Consider the following 19,516-nt stretch of genomic DNA (forward strand, 5'->3'; position numbering starts at 1 on the left):
AGTATTTTTGTGTAATTTAATATAGTTAATTATTAAAGTTTGTGTAACATTCTGAGTTTGCATTTCACTGTTTTTATTCATTTTAAGGAATACTGAATGTTTTCGTGCAAAAATGAGTAAATGCATGTTCACATTTAGTCTACAACTACAATAACCATCATGTTTACACAGCGCTTTGCACTTTATTTCTCTCAACGTGAGGACAGGAGAGCTGTCAGTCAATAAATGTGAAAAAGTAACTTGCATTACTTATCTGAAAGAGTAACAAATATTTTGTTGTAAATTGAAAAAGTAATGCGTTACTTTACTAGTTACTTGAAAAAGTAATCTAATTATGTAACTCAAGTTTCTTGTAGCCTAATGCAAACACTGCTCATGAGAGTAGGTAAAATTAAATTTATTTATGCCTGAACAATTTCTTATTTTCAATGTGAAAACAAATAAAATGTAGGAAAGAAATTACAATATGCAGACTTATACCTGGTTTGGCTTCAAAGCCTCCACTGAATTCCTACTATGTCTAGATAATAAACTGTACCCTTAGTGGAAGAACACTATATCAGGAATTAGTCCCGAAGAAGAGGAGGGAACGGGAAATATGTGCTAGATTAAAGCGGAGTGAAGCACAGGCTGTTCGTCTCCTGAGACTCATCCAAAAACTCATTTGGAGTGACGCCTTTCTGGGTAACTGGAGCATTAAGATTTGCCTACATTAGTAAAAAAAGAATGTCAACACTCTTACTAGACAAAATCTTACTACAAGGTAGACATTAAAACAGGAAATTACATGTGTAGTGAATTATAAAGTTAACAAAGAAGAACAAATATCTGTTTACTTCTGTATGTACATGTTCAGTTCCCATAGGAATCCTGATTATATAAAAAGTACACACTATTTTAGAGGGTCATACTGTACATGTTTGGATATATTTGTCCCTGTTGGAACACAGTTCCAACTTAGCAGCGGGAGAGCAAGCAAATATTTTGCTGTTCATATTTATTCAAAATGTTTCACATGATCCATCTGTTGATGATAACCTTTTACTGTAAGAAAATGTACCCTGACAATGCACTGAGATCAGTACAAAAAAGCTATCAAGTGAAGCATTGAGTGAGTATGAAGTGACTTACCATTTAAGGAATATGAAGAAATTTGGAGAACTTGGCAACAGATGATGTTTACAGTGTTTGTGAGCTGTGCTGTTTTGAGGTGAAAGAAAACCAAACATACATTACAACACAACTGAGATTCTTAAGGAGTTTCTCAGTAGAAGCACTTGAGAACTGAAAGGATGACCACAAGTTATTTTTTCTTTTTTATTACAACAAGTACTTTCTGTAGATACAGACAATTCATCAGTTAAAGGTTTGAAAAGAGCAGCTTAAACAAGAAACTGTAGTTCAAATGTCATTTCTAGACAGGTTGGCTTTGGCAAGATGAAAAGAGAGTGAAGGATGAAAACCAGTCAAAAGAAAGAATGTTCAAAATTCAAAGTTTAAGGACCTGGGGCTTCAGAAAGACTCATTAAGTTATCCAACAATCCAGGCTTGATTTGACAGTTCTTTAGTGTACTGCCATTTAAGATAAACACTCAAAGCACTTATCTTAAAGGGTTAGTTCAACCAAAAATTAATCTTCGGAACAAAAATGAAGATATTTTTAATGAAATCTGAGCGTTTTCTGTCCCTCCACTGACAGTCCACGCAACTACCACTTGGACGCTTCAAAAAGATTGCTAATTTTAATCCATATCAATTGAGTGGTTTAGTCCAAATTTTCTGAAGAGACAGAATTCAACAGATTGAATTTAGGCTTTTATTCACATAGATTCAGCAGGTTCAGTTGAGCTTCTGTTTATGTTCGCTGATTAATGTTTATATATGAATAAAAGCCTAAATTCAATCTGTTCATCATAAAGCGATCGTGTCTCTTGAGAAAATTTGGACTAAACCACTCAATTCATATGGATTAGTTTTACAATCTCTTCATGTGCTTTTTGAAGCGTCAAAGTGGTAGTTGCGTAGCTGTCAATGGAGGGAGAGAAATCTCAGATTTCATTCAAAATATCTTCATTTGTGTTCCAAAGACGAACAAATGTCTTACAGGTTTGGGACGACATGAGGGTGAGTAAATGATGACAGAATTTTCATTTTTGGGTGAACTAACCCTTTAAGATTAGATTAACATGTTCAACTCAGACTGCGGAAATTACCAAAATGTGCATGAATATCTTCATTAATGTTAGTTCATATTAGTAACAAATATGTGTGTATAAAAAAATAAGGCTGTTGTTATTTTACTGCAAATTTAAATTTAATATTTCATGTACAGAATTTAAAAGAAAATAATACAAACAATCAAATTCAAAATCAGTTAAACGGATGTCAAGGATATTTACATTCAATACATGAGGAATATGACTGTATTGTAATGTTCTGTATTGTTCTTAAAAACATATCTGTAATCCTATTGACTACATAAGAAGCACAGTCAAGAACCTAAACTGAATAATCACATTGGTTTTATTCATAAAACGAATACTATGAATATAAAAAAACTACATTAAAAAAGAAAATATATTCAATATCTAAAACCAGAGTGACCAGGATAGAATATTTTGGCCTCTTTAATGAAACTATTTATCTGTGATCATATGACTTCCTCTTGTATGTTCGTTTCTAGATGACTGCAGAGCTGGAAAAAAAAACAAAAGCAGAATGGGATGAAAACATTTCATATTTATGAAACTAAAAATTACATTTGTTAATCTTTATGTACAAGCAAAGTCAAACTCAAGCCCTCTCTTACCCATCAGGGTTATGACTCTGCATTGAGATGGCCATGTGCCTCTTGTGAATGCACTGTTGCCGAGCCTTTTAGGAAGAGTTTTCCTTTTTGCTCCTCTTTACTGCTGAGGAAGTGATGGAGCAATCCATACAACAATGGCCTAAAAACAGCACGAAAGAGCAATACAAATAGCTTAAAGGAATGGTTCATCCAAAAAAATTGAGTTTTTAGAGCTTGAAAGCCCCTGGTCACCATTCAATGATTAGTTTGCACAAAAATCAAAAAAATTGTCATCAATTGCTCACCCTCATGTCGTTCCAAACCGTAAGACTTTAGTTCATCTTTGAAACACAAATGAAGATACTTTAAATGATTTTTAAAAAATCAGTTGTTGTAATTGGAAGCTCAAGCATGTTTAATTTACGTGTGAGAACCAGTGAGGTTCATTCTCGTGTTACGCAGCACGTTTGAGCTTCCGCAAGAACCAATGAGGTTAGTTCTCAAGCAAGTACAGTTGAGCTTCTGTTTATGTTCCTTAAACAATGTTTATATGTGAATAAAAGCCTAAATTCAATCTGTTCATCATATAAAACTATTGAGACTCTTCAGAAAATTTGGACTAAACCGCTCAATACATATGGATTAGTTTTACGATCTCTTAAGAACTTTCTGAAGCGGTAGTTATGTGGACTGTCAATGGAGGGACAGAAATCGCTCAGATTTCATTAAAAATATCTTCATTTGTCTTCTAAAGATGAACAAAAGTCTTACGGGTTTGGAAAGACATAAGGGTGAGTAACTGATGACAAGTTTTTCATTTTTGGATGAACTAACCCTTTCACTTTCATTGTATGGAAAAGAGCAGCTTGGACGTTCTTCCAAATATCTCCATTCATGTTTCACGGAAGAAAAAAGGTTAAAGTTAAAATTTTGATTTTTGGGTGAACTATTCCTATAATATGCAATGAACTGAAGTTTAGATAAAGTGTTACTGGTGGTAAGAGTGAGTATTCGATTAACACCATAGATGTTGGTACGATCAAACAGCTTTATAGTTGTGCTATGAGAAAGAAACTCATTCATATGTTAGTTACATCTACACTTGACTAATGGAGTAGTGTCTTGGCTGACTTAACAAAAATCTTACAATGCAGCAGCAAGAATGCTTCCTCGTACTAGACTGAGGATTCACATCCAGCACTTAAATCACATCACACTCTGCTTGTGTATCACAGAACTGATTTCAACAACCCTCTTATTAAATTTTTAAATGTCTTCATGGTATTGCGCCAACATTCCTTGTTAGTCGCATTTAAAACATGGCTGAAAGTGTCAAGTCAGCTTTTAATCACTACATGTTCCCAAGCTGTGGATCTCACAGCCAGTCTTCAAGCAGTTGACTCAATTTGCAGTTTTAGAAAGTATCACGCTCTTGTTTACTGGGGCTTATCTCCTTACTTTGTTCTGCTTTTTATTTTCTCAATGTTTTCATTTTCTATTTACTTTCTAATGTACTTCTTATTTTTACTCAGTCAGTTTTATTTTCTTGTATCTCCCTCCATGTGCATGTTTGACCTGGCAACATTTTAACTTGCCCTACTACTAACTAACTAATTAACTGATTAAATACGGTATTTTTATATCACATTTTATTACATCCATCACATTTTAGCCAAGATTTTTATATTATTCTGTTTTTGTTAATTTATAAATTTGCAAGACTGTCTTTGGTGTTTCTGATACTGCACTAAACTAGTTTAAGTCCTACCGTTCAGATCATAATCAGTTTGTTACTATGGGTGGTTGCAGGTCTGAGGCTGGCGTTCCCCAGGGATCAATTTTGGGTCCTTTTCTTTTTAGCATTTACTTGTTTCTACTTGGTCAACTCTTGTCTTATTTTTCATTTTTATGCAGATGATCATCAAATCATTGAAATAGAAGAACATAAACACAGGCCCAATAGGTAAAGTGACTGTTCTTTTAAATGGCCCAAAACTCCATCACACTGACCCTGGGCCATCGTTGTTGTTGTGGCCTATACGTGTACATGTACTGTACACTGTAATTCATTTTGTAAATGCTATTTTAATAAGTTCTCTATGACACAAATCACAAATCATACTTACACTGCTTTGGCACTTGAATCTTCTGCAACATTGAGCTCATTGGCCATGAACTGACGGTCCAGGGGAACTTCAGGCTGACCTGATTCTGAGATGCATCAATTTAAACAAATCAACCTTGTTTGTTTTTATAATGTATTATCCATTAATATGTGCATAATGAGTGACCGTGCATATTGGTCTTCCTGCAGGGCTCATCTGCTCACCTGCGGTCAGCACTGATGCAGTGTATCGATACTTGTTGAACTCCAGATATTCTCGGATCAGTTCATTGATCAGCAGGTTCTCGTGGGACAGCGGCGGGCGCGGAGTGGTCTGATCGTCCAGCGCGCTGAACACCTCCGCCCGGATCCTCGCCTTCAGCTGCCCGAGGACCCCACGGGCCTCCAGCGTCTCTTTTAAGGCTATAGATTATTAACGTGAGAAAGAGATACAGCAGTAGATTGTTGGAGAAATAGAGAGAGACAGCAGTCAGCTGGACTAACATACACAACAACTGTGGGGAGATTTGGTGCTTTGCTTTAAACATCTAACAACATTAATATGACACGTGACGACGGTAGACTTGACACATAACAAACAGTCAAAACAATCATAACATTGGCACGATGATATGATGCATTATTGCAGTTTTTGAGTATCAACTCACCGCTTTTCAACTCTGTGATTGTTGCCATTGAAACACTACTGCACTTCTCAGACGCTTCCGCTAGAGGTCAGTTTGCGCTTGTTACGTTTACAGTTCGACTAAGCTTAGCCGTTCCACTCTAGCGAGGGACAGTGGGGAACCAAATAACGAGTGCACACTGCACAGAGATAAAATTATTTGGGACTTTGAGCTAAAGTAGTAGTAGTAGTAAATTATAAATCAAGTATGTAATTAATAAACAATCAATCAATATTCATATTGTTTTTTAATAGCGAAATAAAACCAAACAATACATTCTTAAAATAAAGTTGATTTTTTTTTAACCTTTATTATACCTCTTCAAATAACAAAAAAGCATTATCTTTGTTAAACACAAACACAATAAATCCAGGCATCACATAAATAAATAAATTTGTCACCAAGACAAATTCCTTGTGTGTGTAAACAGGCTACTTGGCAATAAAGCTATATTAAAAAATAACCCTATGGGGTTAATTAACATATGTTGCAAGTAATTAATAGAGTTTTTAGGGTGTTCCTTTTTTACTTTTTTTAAATGCCAATAAACTCGAGCAACTTAAAGTAGAATTTTACCTGTTATTTAAGTGGAAAGATGACGTAGAGGGTCACGTGACGTCGTGCGGAAATGAAGGTCGAGTGGAAAATCTTCCGCTTGCGAAATTCTTCGCTCGCTTTTGTCCCGGAAGAACAAGACTTTTCATCGTGTCAGTTGTCGTCACCCGTTGTGCCAAAACAACTTTCTAGACCAGGCTATAAAATGGCTGGAACTGCTTTAAAAAGACTCATGGCCGAATACAAACGTAAGTCATGTAATCCGAATTACATTTTAAATGCTGCTCAATGCTAGTGCTTGTGAATTGTGGATTTTATACTGTTTTGGTAGCAACAGTTTAGCAGCTGTTGTCCCCTCAAATAGATACTTCCAGAACTTCTCCAACGTATGCTGACAGTATGAATTATTAAGACGATGTAATTCAACAGAAGTCGCACTAAACAATCTTAATTTCTCTTCATTTCTGTAATCTAGTGCTGTCAGTCACTAAAGTAAACTGTGTAATGATGATGATTGTTTCTTAATATATATATATATATATATATATATAATTACTGTTCAGCATATTTACATGGATACAATTGTTCTTGAACTCCTTTCTTTCCTTCCAGAACTAACTCTCAACCCTCCAGAGGGGATTGTGGCAGGTAAGAATTAGGGCAGTTACTAAACTGCTCCATTGACCTGGTTTTACTCAAGATTACTTCGAATCTTAATAATAATTTCACTTAAATTATCTATTGATTTATCTATATTACAGGATAATTGATTAATGAGACTCATTTCATCCCTACAGGGCCTGTAAATGAGGAGAATTTCTTTGAATGGGAGGCTCTGATTATGTAAGTATTATTATTTTGTTTAGTGAAAGTGTTTTGTTTTTAATCTTTTTATTTGGTCATATATTAAAAAAAGAAAAAGTTCAGTGTGGGGGCGAGAAATGTGTTTCTTGAAATTTTAGTGACCGTTTCAGATTTTCTCTGGTGTGACCCAGCAGAGAGGGCCAAACAGCCATATTGATTTCACTTGTGCAATAAAATAAATCTTTTATTATTCTTATTAATCAGTTTAGTTTGCAGTTTACAGACTGGACATAGACAATAACATTTTTAAGGAAAATAAAAATATACAATAAAAATACATTTTTAAATTTTCTTATGATATTCTGCACCCTACACATGGCTCAGATCCCTCCTTTCGTATAATGACCCATGCACCCTAAGGATGATAAAGATAGTTTTAAAAATCGTTCTAAATGTAAAACAATAGTCCCACAACACTACTATAATGTTATCACCACAGAGAATCGATACCGATGGAATCTCTTTCACAATGATTTTTTTCCACACCTGTCCTCAGCAGCTGAAAATTTGAGATGTCTGTTTGTAGAATAAGCATGAGACAGGTTACTCGCAGAATCATAGAAATTTATTATAGAAATAAACTCTCAATCAGAACAATTCTAAAAGTGGTTTCAGAGCTTCTGGAGTTTTCTCTTTGTGCTCTGTGGTTTAAATCTGCTTTAGGTTGCATTCACCTCAAAAATGTAAAATTACACTGAACTAATTTAATTGCTGTAAGTCACAGTAGCTATGTTTTTATCCAAAGTGTTGAATTTAACTCATGTGCAAAACTGGAATATTGCTTAAAACATTTGCGAAAAAAGCTCTGTTTCCATCCCATGTGTTTAAGAGAATGAAATCACTTCCTGGGAAACTAGCGCAAAATATCTGTAAGAAAAATATAAGTTGTAAGTGCAATCGGGGAACCCACTGTGGCTCTTTTTTTTCATAGATTATAAATTACTTGTGCCTCAGATTGTGCAGATGAAACGCATTTTAGAATGATCAAACCAACATTTGAGATGCATTGCAATGTGATTGATCCACTGGTTAGTCCTGTTATCCAGTCACATCATGTTGAGGCAAAGTCATTGAGTTTTTTTTTTTGTTGCACATTAAGGGATTAATTCAGTAAATGTTTTTTCTCTGTAGTTTATGCGCACGCCATCTTATTGGATAAAAAAATGTATCCGCCTCAATTGAGCGCATACAATTTTATGCGCATTTTTTAGAATTTATGTGCAGCTTGGCTTTTTATTTTAATGCAATATTTCAAAATTCACATAAAATAGGTGAATGGAAACACATCTACTGTTATCTGCAAAGAAACAAAACCCATATTTTATGCTATACCATACCTGTCGTAAGTTCCATGAGGCCCGGTCTCTAAATTTCCATCCCAGCAGAGGTCCGGACAATACTTTTTTGGAAGAGTTATACATTTCCATCGGGGCAGGCTGGAAAGCTGTAGTACTTTGTAAAATGAAAAATCCTGAACACTCAAAATAGTCATCAAAGATGAGAATCTTGGGCTCTAAGAGCCAAAGCAGTGATGTCTAAGAACTTTTACCAATATTTACCAAAAAAAAAGTAAATTTCTCTCAACTGGATATGAATGTAAAAAGGGTTTGTTTTTGTTTTTTGTAAACATTTAGACACCTTTGTGTATTTCCTTAATCTGAGCGGTACAAGACTTGCCTACTTTTCCTAAGTTTGCCACCTGAACACACAAAAAATGTTGGACCCGATTCAAATTTAAGTGGTTGAAAAAAAAAATCTGATGGGAGAGACTATAATTCAGAGCAATTCTTTTTATTTGTCCAATAAAAATCAATAAATCCAACACAATGCAGATCATACATGCACATAAATGAATGGGTGAGCCTATACAACATTCTTGATGTGGCAAACACTCTCTATCACACACATCCACAAAAGCATTGAATTGAAAGCATTGAATGAGCCTATAACAGAGCAGGGTTTTTTATTTTTTATTTTTTATTTTGTCAAATAAAAAACAGTCGCTCACACATACACAAACAAAGAATTGAATGAGCCAATAATTTTAAATGTGCCAATCACTGTGCAAAACAAACACAAACACACACACACACACACACACACACACACTTCAAAGTCAGATCAAAGTCCTACTGCAAGAGTAGTTGATGCTTCCAAACAAAACATGTTGTACATTGTTTATTCAGTAACACTTTACAATAAGGTTCAGTAGTTAACGTTAGTAAACTACAGTAGTTAACATGAACTAATAATGAACTACACTTATACAGCAATTATTAATCTTTGTTAAAGTTAATTTCAACATTTACTAATCCATTATTAAAATCTTGTTAACATTATTTAATGCACTGTGAACTAACATGAACAAACAATGAACAACTGTATTTTCATTAACTAATGTTAATGAAGATTAGTAAATACAGTAACAAATGTATTGCTCATGGTTAGTTCATGTTAGTTAATACATTAACTAATGTTTAACTAATGAACCTTATTGTAAAGTGTTACCGCATATTCTTACCTGTTTGTTACTTTTTTGAGTTATTGAAATTTGATGGGTTTTTTTTGTTTTTTTTTGCTAGAAATAAATGATTACTCTGTCTCCTACTTTGTCTTTTCCTTATAGCATGGTCATATTTGTCTTTAAGCATATTTTGACATCTTTGTATAGTCTCACCCAACACAAATGTTTTTTAAAAAAAAAAATCATTTACAATCAATACAATTTGTGATAAAATCTAAAACTTAAGAGGTTAAGTTTGTTATAACATTGGTTTATAGATTTCAGCCTATATGCAGCCAGTGAGTACTACAACCATATAGTGGCTATTGATATTTCATGTAATTGCTAATTTTATACCAACATAATGTCACCGAAGTATGCCAATTTTTGAGGTTTTGGCTGTTTCAACTTAAATATTTTTTACTTTTTAAAAATGTTTTAATTTAACAAAAATAACCACATTTTAAATGAAAATATGGTACCTTTAGAGGTAAATACATTCAAAAATACCAAAAAATCACAAAAGAAATCCATAAATTGATAGTTTTATTATATCAAAGATAGTGATAAGACATTTATTTAAAAAAAAAAATTGGGATCACACCTAAAACATTCGTGCCCAAATTTGTCCACGAAGGACTCATTAAGGGCTGCTCTGTGAAGGACGCTTGAGGGTTAAGAAAAATATGGACCATTTTTATATTTTGCTCAAAGTACTACAAAGTGAACAACTAAAAACAATGTACATAATCTAATAATCAACTCTCATCATGAGCATAAAAGAATTTCCAAATTAAAAAAATGTCTGAAGGCGACACGTTAACTTGTCTCAAACCTGCTTTGGTTAAATGGTCAGAATCATTTATGTGACAGATAACGAGAATGCAGTAAATGCAATTATTTTTTTTCTGCAGCGTTTTAGCAAAATTATCTAGTTACACTCACCATGTTTCTGCGACTGTTGTTAAAATAAAGGAGCTTTTCCACTGCATGGTACGGCTCGATACGGCTCACTTTTTTTTCCCGCACTTTTCCACTGCATGGGACGGCTCGGTATGGTTTGCTTAAATAGTACCACCTCGGTTGAGTTTCCAAGCGAGCCGTACCGATAATAAATGACGTGTAAACACTGCAGATCACTGATTGGTCAGAGAGAATCGTCACTACCAGCATCATTGGATTTGAAACATGACACCAAACCCGCTAGATTTAAATAGTCAGTAACAGTCACCGCAGTATTATTTGTTCGTGATACAAATTGCTTTAAAGGACCGTCGCACGCAACTTGAAAAAAGAAATGACTGTATCATGGTCTATAATCCCACCTACCTTGAAGCGGTACTAAGTGCAGTGCCGTACCGAGCAGAGTAGTACCACGCAGTGGAAAAGTGCCATAACTGCGTCATCTGCAGCTCTTAATGTGGTGCTTTACATCTTTAGCGGGAGAGAGAAGCAACACGCACAGAACAGAAAGGGCTTGAATGAAGCGCGTTTGGCTTTGGATAAAAATATTAGAGGATATAGCAGCGCATGATCATTACCGTAAACGACCCTGAGCGCTTGTGGTGTGAACAGCTCTGTTGTTTAGGTGTGCTGCTCACTTTAATCTGTAGAAACAGCAAAATGGTGCAATTATGTCCTGTGGTCCAGATGGAACCAAGCCTGGGTCCAGAACCAATTCTGGCAATTTCTGTGACGCTTTTGACCCGAGCCACTATGCATTCACAGCATGCACAGCTGCTTATTCACTAGCGTTTAGTCTGTGTGGGGACATTAAGTGATGATAACTGATTTTGATTTTGGATAAGACCAAACAATGTGTCCTCCGGTAAACCAAACTGGTGGTTAGATCAGTGGTTTTGACCGATAAGTTTTTAAGTGAAACTAAGTGCCAAGCAAAATAAGGAACCGTGTCCCTAGCAACTCCCCGACAGCTGTTCCACAGATACGGAACTGAGTTTGTTTGATGCGCTCCTCATCATGATTACCGATCAATATCTGCCCATAGAAACAGTATTTGATAGACAGCTGGATATGTTAAGTAAACAGAAAGAGATTTGCATGTTAAATGGGCCTTTGAGAATGATTCCATGAAGTTCTGCCAATGCTGTCAGAAGTGGTGGATGAATTTGTGATTTATGATGTTGTGTGAATTTATGATTTTTTACGAAGTGTGCAGTTTTTTTTTTTTTATGTTTATGCATGTATTTTATACTGAAGATGGTACATGTTTTCACTTGCCTCGTATTTTAAGTGATTCTCACAAACAAACATTTGAAATACATTTGGGATATTGTTTTTCCTCAACCAAAAGATGCGGTTAGACAAAGACTTAACTGGATTTTGTATACAGTATCTACCGTGTATGAGTCATTTGCGTTGTCTTTTTTCTGAGAGACTTCCTCTGCACACCATGTAGGTTCATCTAATTCCTGATGCTAAAGATTTTATTATATTCTGAAAAATGAATTGTGGAGTGAATCGTTATGAAAAGATGCTTGTGTAAATGTGCTTTAAAAATTGTAATAAAACTACTGAATGCTAAGGATTTGCAGGCAATACAGTTAATAGCTTATCCAGACATCCACTTATAGCCACTGCTTAGGGGGTTCAGTACTGGAATGCTTCAAGTCATTGTTTCTTTATTAGCTCTGTTGCAACATTGCAAAGCATTAAATGTTAAAAATGAATAAATGGTGGCCCTGTTAGTCTGGATATGTTCCAGCATTTTTTCAGTCTTTTCTTGTTTTCTTATTTTAGGGGACCAGAGGACACGTGTTTTGAGGGTGGTGTGTTCCCTGCCATCCTCAGTTTCCCCTCAGACTACCCCCTCAGCCCCCCCAAGATGAAGTTCACCTGTGACATGTTTCATCCAAACAGTGAGTGTTTTTTATTCTGGACCACACATTCAGCATTCAGACAGCGTATTTGGGGTTTAGTGACTCAAATATTCATGAATATCAGATTGCTTCAATTTAATTAATATGTTTAATGTTACAGTTATTTATTACAAAATATTCATTATTACTAGGGCTCGACTACAGATTTTTCTGGTCGACTAGTAGTTGTTCATTTTAAGCGATTAGTTGAATAATCACATTTATTAATAAACCATATAAATCATAATATAGAGTATTTAAAGGGTTAGTTCACCCAAAAATGAAAATTGTCATTAATTACTCACCCTCATGTCGTTCCACACCCGTAAGACCTTCGTTCATCTTCAGAACACAAATTAAGATATTTTTGATAAAATCTGATGGCTCAGTGAGGCCTGCATTGCCAGCCAGATAATTAACATTTTCAGATGCCCAGAAAGCTACTAAAGACATATTTAAAACAGTCCACGTGACTACAGTGGTTCAACCTTAAAGTTATGAAGCGACGAGAATACTTTTTTTGTGCGCCAAAAAAACAAAATAACGACTTTTCAACAATATCTAGTGATGGGCGATTTCAAAACACTGATTAAACATGAAGCTTCCAAGCTTTACAAATCTTTTGTTTCGAATCAGTGGTTCGGAGCGCGTATCAAAATGCCAAAGTCACGCCCCCCCAGTGGTGAACTATTGAAATTTCAAAACACTTATGACATAACGAAGCCTCGTTTACTGAAATCACGTGACTTTGGCGCTCTGAACCACTGATTCATATTGCTTTGAAGCAGTGTTTTGAAATCAACCATCACTAGATATTGTTGAAAAGTTATTTGGTTTTTTTGGTGCACAAAAAGTATTATAATATTAAGGTTGAACCACTGTAGTCACATGAACTGTACTAAATATGATTTTACTACCTTTCTGGGCATCTAGCAAATCAGCTTATTAGAATGATTTCTGAAGGATCATGTGACACTGCAGACTGGAGTAATGATGCTGAAACTGTTTAAAATATATTAAAATAGGAAACATTTATTTTAAATTGTAATAATATTTCAATTGGTGTATAAAACTTGCAGTCCTAGATCGGTTATTTAATATATATTTTTAAGCCTTCCTGTGCATATATGGGCTATTTAACAATCGCTTTGCAGTCAAAACTATTTTAGGATTTACAGTGTTGGGGAGCCTTCAGGAGCAGGTTTGAGAAACACTTTTCTAATGCAATTACAGCATGTAGACATAGAAGAGCATAGACTGACCTACAGGATCGGAGTCCTGAAGTTTCTTTATGGTTAGGGCATTTCCTCTGGTCCTGCCGGTGGATGTGTGGACAGGGAAGTGTGTCCAGATAAAGGTCTTCCTGCAGGCCACAGATAGCAGCAGACCAGCCTGCAGTCCTCTGATGGTGCCGGGTCTCTGGAGGCGGTTATCAGAGCTGGATGGCTCAGATTCTGATCGCTGTCCTCAGCTGTGGGAGAAAGAGGAGATAACATCAGCCGTCCTGTTGGGTGACTGATACCGTGCAGTGCGGGGGTGGTTTCATTCAAGCCTGATCCAGGGTTAATAATCTCATCTTTATTTGTGTGATAGACAATTTTAACAGATTAATTGATGTTCTTTTGATCCTTTGAGGGCCCTGACATCTGTTCGTAATTGCCATTACAACTTTCTTTCAGTGAATTTGAAGAATAGTTCATTCTATGGGATGAAATGCAGTGAACTGAACCACCAGTTACTGTCAACTGCAGTTTCAACTGCAATATAAAAGAGTCACAAACAAAAATGCAGATCTAATCAAGTCAAAAGTTTATTCAGGTGTATTCAGTCAACTGCCAAAGAAGACAGTGAAGATGTCTAGAGGACAAAGGGCAACAGAAATCTCATAACATAACTTCATAACTTGGTTGTGGTGTGTTTTGTGCAGTCTATCCAGATGGACGTGTGTGTATCTCAATCCTGCATGCACCCGGTGATGACCCCATGGGCTATGAGAGCAGTGCTGAGAGGTGGAGTCCCGTTCAGAGCGTGGAGAAGATCCTGCTGTCTGTGGTCAGCATGCTTGCCGGTCAGTCATCGTTCACTTTGTTTAATAAACTTTTTAGGGCCCGAGCACCTTTTGAGGACCCTCTTGGAATTGCTTAGTTTATTCACAATTGTGTTTTGATCCTCCTTGCCTTAAAGTGGCTCCTGAGGAATCAAGAAGCCTTTATATTATTTTGGGATGTTTGGATTGTTTTTCTCTTCAAAGAATCCTGAACAATTATCACAGTTTCCACAAAAATATGTAACAACTTTCAACTGTGATAATGGTAAGAAAGGTTTCTTCAGCATATTAGAATGATTTCTGAAGGATCATGTAATGATGCTGAAAATTCAGCTTTGCCATTACAGGAATAAATTACATTTTAAAATATACATTTAAAATAGAAAACAGTTATTTTAAATTATAATAATATTTCACTATTACGGTTTTTGATCAAATGAGTGCAGACTTGATGAGTGCTGACAAAATAGACTTCAAAAACTTAGAAAAAAATCATACTAACCCCAAACTAAATAAATAAATGCAATAAATAATACAATTAAATAATAAATAATTATTAATTATTAAATAATAAATAAATTTAAGTAATACATAAACTTATTTATAAATATTTGTATGTATATATGTATGTGTGTATATACACAAATTACACAAATAAATATTAATTTTATATAATATATTTTTGAAATACAATTTTTGTTTTAATTTTGCTTTAAATTTACCGGACATAAAACTGTTTTTGCAAAAACAGGCAGTTATGACACCAAAATTTTCTCTATTCCAACTAGCCTAATTTAAATTTAAAACATTATTAAAGACAAGTAACAGTAGTTTTCAGGTAGAGACATTGAATAAAGTAATCAAATGTAAACTAAAAATGGATAGTCTTCACTGTATAAGTTTCAAAAGTTATTCAGTCAAGAGCAGTGAGTGGCTTTTTTTTTTTTTTTTTTTTTTTGATTACCATTAAAAACAGACAGCAGCAGGAATATTAGGCTGCTGTCACTTTAAGACCTAATGCACAGGTCCAATATACTGATACACATGCGTTATCTTTCTCGACTGTTTACATTCACTCAAGCCATAACTGACTGTTTACTAGGATACTCGCAGAGAAAGGCATTTTTTGACACAATTTTGTGTGATTGTCCATTCAAGAGCATGAAGACGTGAAACAGCTCATTTTCAGTATCCACACGGTCTGAGATGCGGCTTTCTGGGTGCACGATTCGGATGTGCGGACGTAAATAATCCGCAATGGGGGTTACACACTACACGAGCTGACAACAACTCTGTCACCCAACGACTTTATTTGAAAATGGACATTGGGAAGAAATTAGATTAAATTTTGAATTAAATTTAATTAAAATTAAATGAACCCTTTCACACAAGTTTAAAATATTCTGTCTCACCTCCCAGAGTTAAGGCCACCATTAGAACGTTTCCTTTATTGTTTCCATGATGATGCATCACGATTGTCACGTGACACACCGCGGCCACACTGTATGACAGATGTATCGCTTTTCTCACCATGTCATCAACTATCTGATATTCCGATTCTCATATATTTGCAAGAGTGTTTTGACATTTAAAAACCTACATCATGATCTCGATCATAATCTATAACGTGAGATGGGCGTCACGTGAATTCATCCATTTGTACTGAAATACATGTGGCCGGTGAACTGGGAGAAGAATAGAGTAAGCTTTATAGTTACTTACACATTGTGTATCTGATATGAATAAACGTTGGCAAATGATAGGTTATTTGAATGGATTGTTATTGCTGCTTCCATAGACATCAGTGTATATTTCATTGGCTGTTGCGTCGCAACAAGTGACACCACAGGATATCGAGTCGGTCGACAGCTCCAGATATTTAGCATGCTAGATATTTGTCTGGCGTCAGCGAGGCGTCGATGACGTGTCAGCAAGCCTCTTTGACGTATTGTTGAGTAGTTCATATATAAAGATTGGCGAGCGCCGATCACCCGCTGATTTTCCCCCGATCACAGCCCAACCTGTCAGCGAGCTTGATAACTTGCAAATCAGGCTTAAATCGGACTTAAAATCCTGTAGTGTAAACTTAGCATTCGAATTCCTAAAAATGTTTCCAGGCAACTTGCATTTTTAACATTTTAATACCTTTTATAATTTACATCACTTAAGTGGCTATCCTTAATTTAATTGTAAATAATCATCTCTTTGCTCCTACAGAGCCCAATGATGAGAGCGGAGCAAACGTGGACGCCTCTAAGATGTGGCGTGAGGACAGAGAGCAGTTCAATCGACTAGCTAAGCAGATTGTGCGCAAATCTCTGGGTCTCTGACTCTCCTGTGTACAGACACACTCTCATACTCCAGGACAGTGAGGACTGACGTTTACGAGGATATGAGCTCCCAGAGGAAGAGTGAGTGTTGTAGTGTACTACCCCCCCTACCTCCACCAGTGTGAGCACTTTATTCCCATCTAGGCTTTCATACTCTCCTCCCAGTCCTCCCCTCTCCTGTGATTGGGTGGATGCAAGGACAAATGGCTTTTGTTGAAGAAGGCAAAATGTCATGCGTTCACTGGACAGTGTTTTAATAGGGAGTCGAGCATCACTCACTGAAATGTTTTTCACGGCCATTTTGGGCTGCCGGTTTGTCTGTCATGCCTGTTACACGTCTAGAGATCCATGAGATAACCAGTGGAATGCAGCTTTGGTTTGATGACAGTATGCTGATGCATGCTTTATTGCCTCCTAATAAAATGCATTGTGAGGAAAATCATACGAGGCAGTGACTATCACATCCACTTATTTGTTTATGAACCGATTATTTTACTGATCTTTTAGGAATGTGGAATAAGATTGTCTATTGATGGAAATTCAATAAATGTTATAATTACAAACATTTGATTACATTTAATATGAAAAAAAAAAAAAATTGGTAATGCACTGATAAGTCACTGTTTTTGTTCAATTTCACTTTTTGCATTTATTGATGTTTTTAGATTCTGCAGCAGCAAGCTGGAATTGTCCAGCCTTCAGCAGAAAGACACCAAAATAATTGTCCATTTAAAGTGTTCCATAAAAAAATGTTTCATTTCTTTATTTGGTATTTTGCCTTTCATCTGTTCTCAAGGATTGTATAGCCAAATAAAATCAATAAGTGTTTGTGATTTATGAATGTCTTCTGTTATTTTGTGTACAAATCTAAAATTGTTTCTGCACACTTCTGATGTTGCTCCAGTGCTGATGGGGAAAACTGCACAGAATGGCAAATGTATCCAATATGTGTGGAAACATTCGCAGCTTAATTCATACAAGGTCATGTAACAGTAGGGTAGAGTGGGGCAATTTACTACCAACTTGGTGAAAATTATTTAATAATTTAAGTTCAGTTCGAGTTCAGTTTGACACAAAACTCATTACCTGCCATGTAGAAAATTTCCTTTTGACATGCAATTTTCCTCGTCTTGTCAACTTGTCTCTCAAACATAGGCAGCTGTATATGAAAAACTCTTTTAAAATACACTACCAATCAAAAAGTTTGGGGTTGTAAGATTTGTAATGTTTTTGTGTTTAATGTTTGTTTATTACTGTGATTTCAAAGCTGAATTTTCAGCATCATTACTCCAGTCTTCAGTGTCACATGATCCTTCAGAAATCATTCTAATATGCTGATTTGCTGCTTAAGGAACATTTCTTAATATTATCAATGTTAAAAACATGTGCTCCATATTTTTGTGGAAACATGTAACAAGTGTCTTTAATGTCACTTTTAATACATCCTCACTGAATAGAAGTAATAATTTCTTTAAAAAAAAAAAAAAAAAAAAGAACTTACTGACCCCACACTTGTGCATGGTGATGTAACAACTTTCCAGTGAATTGGAGGAGTATATCAAAGCTGTTTGATTTGGCAGAGCTCAATCAGGATTTGCAGAATCTGACCGCATCAGAGGCTGGATTAACTCTTGTTATTCTTAATAGCATATCAGCTGATGTGGCTCATTATTGGACAGTTGCTTCCGTGTATATCTGCCTCACCATCTATATAGAGACTGCAGGTTGCCTTTTATTGGCAGGCCAGAAGCTGTTGTTCTGTACAGCTATTACCTCCCACACATTACTGTAATTGAATGTCAAATATGATGACTTTGCTGTCATTGCTGACAAAACGGCTATGCCTCTGATCACCTCCCACTGACGGATTCACATAGTTTTTTTCTGTCAGTATGAGCAACTGCTTGGACATTCACACATCAATACCAAACATAATATATATATATATATATATATATATATACATATACATATATATATTACACTGTAAAAAGTAATGCGCTCTATCTAATATTGTAGCAACAGATTACAAGCAATATTATTAAATTCATATTATTAAAACATAAGAATTGAGTTAGAATTAATCAAATTCCTTAAAAGTCAACCATTTAAAATGTGTAAAATTAGAAAACACCATTACAAAAACCACAAACTGACATAAAAAGCAGTCAAACTGCCCAACTAAATGAAACACTGATCATCATAATGGTGACCAAACATTTTCAATTAAATCAACATCTAAACATCTGTTAATTCTCGTGTTTCTCTTTCCTTCAGTGATTCTGCTTGTTATCATCAGGTGTCTTCAATGTTGGCAATAAATAATAAAGAGTTATTAATTCATCTTTGACATCTGTCTGTTATTCAGATATTTTTGTTTAAATTTTACTTGTTTTAAATGGTTGACATTTAAGGAATTAATTTGATTAATTCTAACTCGTAGGGCATAATTCTATATGTTAAATTATATATATATATATATATATATATATATGTATATGTATGTGTGTGTGTGTGTATGTATGTATGTATATATATATAATCTGCCTTTATTCGATCAAAAATACAGTAAAAACAATGAAATGTTATTACAATTTAAAATAACCTTTTCTATTTGAATATTAATATTTTTGATGAATAAAGTTCAAAAGAACAGCATTTATTTAAAACAGAAATCTTTTGTAAATTATAAATGTCTTTATTGTCACTTTTGATAATAAATGCAGCATTAGAGACTAACGTATCAAATGTATCTAATAA

At 35.1% G+C, this 19,516-nt stretch overlaps 2 protein-coding genes across 2 annotated transcripts; one reads left to right on the top strand and one right to left on the bottom strand.

Moving 5' to 3' along the window:
• Positions 1-1,303: 1,303 nt before the first annotated feature.
• Positions 1,304-5,722, bottom strand: cep20 (centrosomal protein 20). Its single transcript, XM_051897169.1, has 5 exons — positions 5,561-5,722; positions 5,118-5,315; positions 4,915-4,999; positions 2,810-2,948; positions 1,304-2,695 (listed from the first exon to the last, which is right to left on the bottom strand). The coding sequence occupies exons 1-4, from the start codon at positions 5,586-5,588 to the stop codon at positions 2,819-2,821; spliced, it is 441 nt and encodes a 146-aa protein (XP_051753129.1). The 5' UTR covers positions 5,589-5,722; the 3' UTR covers positions 1,304-2,695; positions 2,810-2,818.
• Positions 5,723-6,228: 506 nt separating this feature from the next.
• ube2g2 (ubiquitin-conjugating enzyme E2G 2 (UBC7 homolog, yeast)) lies at positions 6,229-17,593 on the top strand. The gene is made up of 6 exons (XM_051897168.1): positions 6,229-6,381; positions 6,746-6,781; positions 6,931-6,976; positions 12,261-12,379; positions 14,307-14,447; positions 16,644-17,593. Exons 1-6 carry the CDS (start codon positions 6,339-6,341, stop codon positions 16,754-16,756), a joined length of 498 nt encoding a protein of 165 aa, XP_051753128.1. The 5' UTR covers positions 6,229-6,338; the 3' UTR covers positions 16,757-17,593.
• The last annotated feature ends 1,923 nt before the right edge of the window (positions 17,594-19,516 follow it).

This window comes from Ctenopharyngodon idella, chromosome 6 (genome assembly GCF_019924925.1).
Source record: "Ctenopharyngodon idella isolate HZGC_01 chromosome 6, HZGC01, whole genome shotgun sequence".
Lineage (NCBI taxonomy): Eukaryota > Metazoa > Chordata > Actinopteri > Cypriniformes > Xenocyprididae > Ctenopharyngodon > Ctenopharyngodon idella.